This window comes from Heteronotia binoei, chromosome 18, assembly GCF_032191835.1.
Source record: "Heteronotia binoei isolate CCM8104 ecotype False Entrance Well chromosome 18, APGP_CSIRO_Hbin_v1, whole genome shotgun sequence".
In the NCBI taxonomy this organism is placed as follows: Eukaryota; Metazoa; Chordata; class Lepidosauria; order Squamata; family Gekkonidae; genus Heteronotia; species Heteronotia binoei.
In genome coordinates, this window is record NC_083240.1 from 49,334,664 (window position 1) to 49,342,430 (window position 7,767).

At 46.9% G+C, this 7,767-nt stretch overlaps 1 protein-coding gene across 1 annotated transcript in view; it reads right to left on the reverse strand.

The window, feature by feature from the left end:
• CCDC92B (coiled-coil domain containing 92B) overlaps window positions 1-6,957 on the reverse strand; it is a 74,419-nt gene extending 67,462 nt beyond the window's left edge. The window contains exons 1-2 of the mRNA XM_060259482.1: window positions 6,901-6,957; window positions 3,565-3,718 (exon numbers count right to left, since the gene is read on the reverse strand). Of these exons, the coding sequence (XP_060115465.1) occupies window positions 3,565-3,694 (130 nt within the window). The 5' untranslated portion in view covers window positions 3,695-3,718; window positions 6,901-6,957. The remainder of the gene's footprint in view (window positions 1-3,564; window positions 3,719-6,900) is intronic.
• Between the last annotated feature and the right edge of the window lie 810 nt (window positions 6,958-7,767).

The window sequence follows — 7,767 nt, forward strand, 5'->3', positions numbered from 1 at the left end:
TTCAGTTATGAATGCGATTTGGTTATCATTGGGAGCATAAACGGAAGCTATAGTAATGAGTTTGTTATCTATGAACTCTTTCAAAAATATAAAGCGCCCTCTAGAGCCTTAACAATGAATCACTAAGCTTAAAAGTGTTTGTCTGAGATTAGGCTGGCCACCCCTCTGGATTTAGTAGTGCCAGCGTGGAATCGGTAAGGGAATCTCTTTGTTTTAAAAACCTGTTGGTAAGTGGTTCTGAGGTGAGTCTCCTGGATGCACACAATATCAGGTAGGTTTTTCAAAAGGGCAAATTCAAATATTTTCTTTTTCACAATATTGTTAAGTCCTCTACAATTAATAGTCAAAAAATTTAAATTAGGATCTATGGACCTTAGATCAGGGGTCCCCAACCCCTGGGCTGTAGACCACTACCAGTCAGCAGCCTGTCAGCCATCAGGTCGCGCAGCCTAGCCGCCCTCCCCCCCCGCTGCACAGTCTCGCTGCCCTATCCCCCTCGCGGTGCCTCCTCCATCCTCTGTTTTTACAATTTTAAGGCCAGAGAAGCGCGCCTTCCCCGGCTCTTTAAGGGTCGACGCCCCCCCGCCGATCAGTTGAGAAAACCACTCTTGCCTCCTCTCCACTTCCTTCCTGGGTGTGGGAAGGAAGTAAGGAGGAGGTAAGGGTGGCGCCATTTCTTCAGCAGGTCACCTGCTGCTGCTGCGGAGGTTGTCCCCACCGATTGGCGGGCTGGTGTCGGCTTTTACAGAGCCGGTCCTGGTGCCGGTCCCTAGTCCCCAGTGCCACAAAGGTTGGGGACCACTGCCTTAGATGGAAGGGGGATTAAAAAACCCCCAATTGGCTATCCTAGTCCTTGGAGTTTGTTATGCTAGAACTCTGCGTGCTAGGCCAAGCCTGACTGAATACTGTCCTTCCCGTAAGCATACAATGAAAAGGTATAAAATGAACAAAATCATATCATCACCAATTATAGCCAGTATTAAGGAAGAGCCCAATGGCTCAAAATTGCCGATAATGGCTGCATGTGATAGTTCAGAAAACTTTGATAAAATTGGTTTTAACCACTAGTATTGCCAAACCAATGGAATAAAAGAAATTGCAAAGATATAGGATACTTTTATGCAGTAAAGATAACTCTTATTTGAGTTAATTTAATTAGCCATAATTCTTGACTACTGAATATTCTTATATCTTTAAGTGAAAGAAGATATAAAAAACTTTTAACATAGCTTGTAAACTCACGATCAGGAACCCAAACTCTCCCCTCCCCCCACAGGCAAAACCCTTTAAGAAGAGAGCAAACAAATCAGTAAAGTGATAATTAAGTCTGTCCCCCTCCCCCCCAATTCAAAACACAGTCACTCCAGTGCAAAAAAGTAAGAACTCAAAAAATAAAGGCATCAGATCTGACATTTAAAAAAACAAAAGTTGAAAGGCTGAACAGAAATAACAGCCATTGTGTCTTCTTTAAGACTAAACACTTTCTGATGAAAAACCAGAATCTAGACCTACGTCTTGCTATAAGTGTTTCATATTGCATTATTCAAAGAGCTTAGAGCAATTCAAAAAAATGAAAAAATATAAAAAACATGAGCTCTTTACCATACATACTGAGAGCCTAAAGGCAAGCACCTTGCCCTATAAACTGCCTTTGTATTAGCAAGGTATTTGTTTAAGCCAACAAAGTTATCACTGTAAAAAAGAGAACCAAAGAAACAGAGAAAACCGGGGTTTACAGCATAAAGCCAGTCAAGTGTCTCCTTTTTTCTCCTTTTTCTTGAATTCTGGCCGTCCTGAGCTGTAAAATCTGCTCTATTTAGGTGGAGTGAACGTGAGATTCAGCTTGTGTTTTGTCATCTTGAGTGGAGGGTCAGTATCTAAGTTGAGTTTAAGAACGTATAGTAAGTCATATCCAGTCTCAAGATCATCCACCTGAAGGGTCTGAGAGTTATGGCGCACCATTACTTTGCCTGTAGGCAGCCATCGATATTTTATGCCTGTTTCATTAAGGCGAACGGTGATTGGCTTCAAGACACGGCTGGTTTGCAAAACCTCTGCAGGTAAATCCGGGAAGGTAGAAATTTTAGCATCTTTATAAGGAAGTCCGTTTTTCGCTCTGGCCTCCTTCCAAATTGAATTCTTAGTTCTGATATCAAAAAAATTCCACCAAAACATCACCCGGGCTGCGTTGGTTGTGAAGGTTTGGGGGGCCAATTCTATATGCTTTTAAAATAACCGGAGCTACCCCATCCTCCAGTTGCAGAATTGTTGCTAGCCAAGTAGAAAAAAAAGAGGAGAGTTCAAGATTACCATCCACCTTTTCTTCAAATACGTGAAATTTCAGAGATCGTTGAGGCATCGTTCAAGGACTAATATTCTTTCTCTTGCCCAAGTTTCAGTCTTTTGAAGATATTGGATATTGTCAGAGTTAGCCACAGCGTTCTCAAAGGCTGCATTCGCTGTGTCGGTAACTTTTTGGAGAGCATTTTGTATGGCGGAAAGTTGCTCATTCACAGATTGGAACATACAGTTGATTTGCTCCAGCATGTCTGTTTTAAAATGTTCAAATAAGTCCTGCATGTCTTGGAGTGGTGGGTTAGGTCAATTTATTTCCATTTCACCTGCTGCGGCAGCCATCTTAATTTCTCTTCTGGTTTGAGATGGTTTTTTTTTTTAATTTCATTGTCAGGCTTGAAAAAAAAGCCTTTACTGTTGTTGGTTTCACCGGGGATTGCTTCTTGTGGGTTTCTGAAGGGTTCCCCATCAATAGAAGGAATGAAAAGTCACTTGGAAAGGTTTTTGTTGGCGGTAAAGGCAGTAGGGGAAGAGAGATTGCCTAATGTGCGTCCGCCATCAGTGCAACCGATGCCATGCCCCCCGACTGATGTTCAATGTATGGTCCACTAAGATCCCTAGATACTTTTGTACATACTCCCCCATCCTATAACTATACATTGATTTTTTCCTACCTAAATGCAGAACTTTACATTCATTCCTGTTAAAGTTCATTTTATAGGTTTCAGCCCAGTTTTCCATCCTTTCAGGATCATCCTGCATCCTGACTCTGTCTTCTATTGTATTTGTGATCCTCCCAGTTTTGTATCATCTGCAAATTTAATACGCACTCCCTCTATCCCTTCATCCAAATCATTTATAAAGATGTTGAACAAAACAGGTCCCAGGACAGATCCTTGAGGCACTCCACTTGTCACTCCTCTCCAAGAGGATGAGGAACCCATTCACAAGCACTCTTTGGATGCAAGCTGTCAGTCATAGATCCATCTAACAGTAACAGGATCCAAACAACATTTTACTATATAGTATAACAAAAACTAGTTTGTCAACAAATTGTATAAAATAGCTGGTTATATGTGATGCTTGTGATGTGAATTGATTATAACTGTAAACTTGTCTGTTTTGTATGATTCAATTTTTTAATAAAGGAGTGACAATATATAACTCTGTACAACAGACGGCTGGATACTTCTCTGGACGTTAGAACTGAAATCTGCACTTACAATGAAAGATGCCAAAGCAGAGTCTGGCATGCCATCAGGAACTGACCTGTGCAGTGTTTCTGCAAGTGAAGGATCTCCAAGTGCAGGTCATGAAGAAGGCTCATCTGCTCCTTTTTCAGGAAGGCAACATGTCTCTGCACACTCTGGATCTGGCGCTCCAGGGATAGAGTCTCCATCGCAACAAAATTAACAGTTGCAGCCTAGAGGGAATAGACATGGCTTAGATGCTGCTTTCACTTCCTTGGCAACCTCAGGAAACCCGGCAGGCTGCCTGTCCCTGGTGCAGTCTAACAGAATATAAACAAATCAAATCCCTTTGGCAAGAAGTTCTTGCCCATTTCCTAACAGGCCAGGGAGGGGCTGTGGCTTGGTCATGGGGTGGGGGGGGGGGCATTTTGCTCTGCAGGGGCTCGACTTGCTGGGCTTGACTGTGCCATAATGCTGATGGCTGGGTCTGTTCAGCCCAGCAACAAATCTCTCAGACACTTTCCAAACAGGTTTGTGGCAGGTTTTTGCAAAACTGCACATGTGCAAAAATGCAAACAGGTTGTCAGTCATTAGCATCATTAAGGATTACTTAGATGAACACTGAATGGTGGGGGTTCTCCCCCAAACACAAAATTTATTTAGGACTGATTGATAAGGTTTCTGGTGGGCTTAAGGGTCTGTTGCTTGTCAAGTGGAACAGGAATGGAGCAAGGAGTCGGGGGGCGGGGCGGTAGATTGCATGTGACTGCTTGAGAAAACAGATATGTAAAAAGCTGGGGGTTCTGTAGGAGGGCACTGAAGCAATCAGCTGAATATGCACAAACTGGTCAACAAAGAGAAAAACAGGCTGCCTGACCACAAACAGGACAAACAGGCCATGAGTCAGACTGCCAGGAGTTCAGCCATCCCCATTCAGCACAGAGAACCTCCTCGGCATGCAGAAGGCCACAGAACAAGCTCAACTGCTGGGAAAATCCTTTCCTCTGCCTGGAGAGTGTGGTCTGGATGGCCCGATGTTCAGCGAGAGACAACTTCCCACACCCTCTTTGTCATGTGCCACAGCTGGAGGCTGCATTTCTCCTCATGAACCTTCTTTCACTGGTGCAACAGCTGTTGGCAGAGGGAAGTCACGTTTTCTCCCAGACGGCCACCTTTTCTTATCTACTCTAAATAAATTTTGGAAATATCAAGAGTCCACAGGAAACGACACTGCAGCAATACTGTGGGAAGTGGCTGTCTGGGATGTCCCTTGATGGGGCAGAGACTCAGACACGACATGCATGGGACCTGCTTCCGGAAACAGCCCAGTACCCTGTCCTGGTATGAGAAATGCTGTGCAGCCCAAAATGCTCCTGAGAGCAACGTCACTGCAAGCGACAAGCACAGTCTGGTCTCCCTCTGATCCAATCAATGCCAGGACAGGAGGAGGAAGACTGCTTGCGTGATGGGGAACTGGCACGGTCCTCCTTGGAGAAGCAGAGGGGTGCATGAGAGGTTGCTGCTACTCCTGCTTGCCGGTTGGGGCCACACAGATGGTCATTTTATCTGCAGTCACGTTTTCATTAAACCGACTGGGCTGGGCTACTTCAGACTGTGTTTGGACAGTGAGAACGCTCCTGATTGCAAACCTGTATCTTGAACACAGAAAGTTAGCCTAACAGAGAGGAGGACAGGTTATAACCTTCCTCCCTGTTTTTTGTTGCTTAGGATAAAAGGATAATTCTGCCGTTTATTTAAGAATGTGCTGCTTTTTCACAGCACAGAGTGACTAACAAAACATATACAGCCCCAAAGTGAGACAAAAATAGGCAAAGTGATCATGTGAGCGCTCACCCACAATCTGAATTGGTGCAGCCCAAACACAGGCTGGCCACACAAGTGTCCAAAACAAATAAACAAAAATCCTTCCTCTATTTGCCCAGCTGTGTCCTTCTGTGCCTCCTCTCCCTGAATTCCTGAGGAGGTCCATCAAAGGCTTCATGCAGGAGTAGCTTTCTTAACCTTTCTAGCCAATGCACAAAGCTTGTTTGAAACAGCTTTTAATGTGGTATGTTCCAGCTATTTTGTAGTTGTGGTAGAATCTCTGCCTAAAGAGCTTGTGGTAAAAAACCTCAATAAGAAATCAATAGGAAAGAGCAAAAGATGAATGGAAGTGGGCCTGTGCATGCTACAGAGCTCTTAAAAAAACCCCCTGAGTTCTCTACTTTGCATCATATGTGGTTTCCTCTAATCCTTGCATGTTTCTGTTACTGGCCTAACCCAGAAATGTTTGAAGCAGCAGGAGAAGCAGTGTGATGCAGTGACTAGAGTGTCTGACTAAGATTTGGGAGGCCCAGGCTTGGGGGGGGACCCACACATCTCACTACGGTGACCCTGGGTAGTAACTCTGGCTGTGAGCTTAGCCCACCTCACATGGTTCTTGTGAGGAGAGAAGCATGTACCCAGCCCTGAGCTCCAGGGAGCCTGGCCAGGATTACAAAACACCCAGTAGCAGGAGACAAGAGTCAAAAGCAAACCCAGTGCACCCAAACTTCATATTGTATCTAGCAGCCCACACAACAAACATCTGTTTCTGAAATTCTCCCCATCCAAATATCTTCTTGGGTCTCTGAATTCCACACTGTGTGGCCTCATTTTTGAAGTGGTGCTCATGCCTAAGGTCTCTTCCTTTGTTCCATTTTTCCCCATCCCAAATCTTCGACAGAGCCCTCCCTGCACATGATGCAGGTTTCTATCTCAATCACATTTCTATGGAGCTCCAGGTGGCCTCAGAGGCTGGAGAGAATGTTTCAAAATAATCCTGTGAGGTAGGTCAGGCTGAAAGTGGATTGCAGAGGGAATCCATTCATGCTTAGGGGGAAATCCCATGGATCTTCCTTCCCCACCAGCAGGCACAGGATGGTGTGGCAAAGGCCTGAATCTGCTCTCAGTGCTACGGCTGGCAAGAGCAGTACTGAGAGAACTGCAGACTTTTCCGCAAGTACAACTTTTTGTTCCACTTAAGAGCTTTACAAAGGAAGGTTGGGGAAATGGCTAAATGCTTTGCAGAGAGATCCCTCCAGTTCCTCCCCCTGCAAATTGTACAACTGGCGGTTTCCACATCTGTGGTTAAGAAAAGTCGTTTTGAGCCTCTGAATAAGAGAGGCAGCTTTAGTGAGTCAGCCCAGCCACAAGCAAAGCCCCCCCTCCAGCTCACGTGACCTGTCCAGCGTTTCCTCTTGATTGGGATCCTGGAGGCGCCACGGAGCCTGGGGCGGGGGCCCTGCTGGCCAAGGAGGGCAGGGAGCAGCCTCGGCCCGGCCAAGGCCTCCAGCAGCGGTCCCCCCCCCCCCGCGGCGGCAGCAGGAGCGGAGCCCCCCGCCCAGCCCCCGAGAGCGGCGCCACCCCCTCCTACCTGAGGCGCGCGGGGCAGGGCGGGGCCGCCTGAGGAGTCGCGGGCGGGCGGGCGGCGGGCTGCGGCTCTGCCTCTGCGCAGCAGGCCCCGCGCACTGGACGCGCCGCCCGCGTCACCCCCTCCCCGGCCACGGGACCGGAACTGGCCCCGCCCCCTGAGGCGCCCCGCCCCTCCCTCCTTGCGAGCCAATGCCGAGGCCGGGACGCCTTCACGACCAGCAGGGGGAGCTGCGCAGTTCCTCGGATACACAGGCATGGAATTGAGCCTTGCCTCTATGCAGGTGAACACCACCTTAGCATACAACTTATTGAAGATGCTCTGGCTAAATAAGGTTCCAGGTCGCAGTGTGTTTGATTTAACTACAGAAAAAACAATGAAACAATATGTCAAAACAGGAGACTGGTGTGTAAAAGTATCTTTCTTAATTGTTAAGAGTAATTGAGACTCTGCAGTTAAGCTCCATTTGTCTCCTCTCAATTTCTTAAGAGTGCCAATATGGAATCAGTGTCCAGTCTGCCACCATCAGCACCTCTCTGCCACCAGCGTGCCGTGCACCCCGCGCATACAGGACTGCGTGAATGTGGCACAGTTTTCCCTCTCAGCTGAGTTAGTGTGAGCTAGCTCTGTCTTTTAACCTCTGTCTCGCACATTTTTTTCTTTGGCTCAGGAAAAATGTCCCCAAAGCAAACTAATTTATGCCACAGTTCACAACTTTAATGTCACAAGACTCCACAGCTTAGAGGGAGCACCAGCACCCATGGCGGTGTGATGGGGGAAGAAGCAGCAGATCTGCTGTGGCTGGCCCATCACTGCAGGAAAAGGGTACCAGGATGACCTCGTGGGGTAAGCCAGGGGCGCATCTCCCTC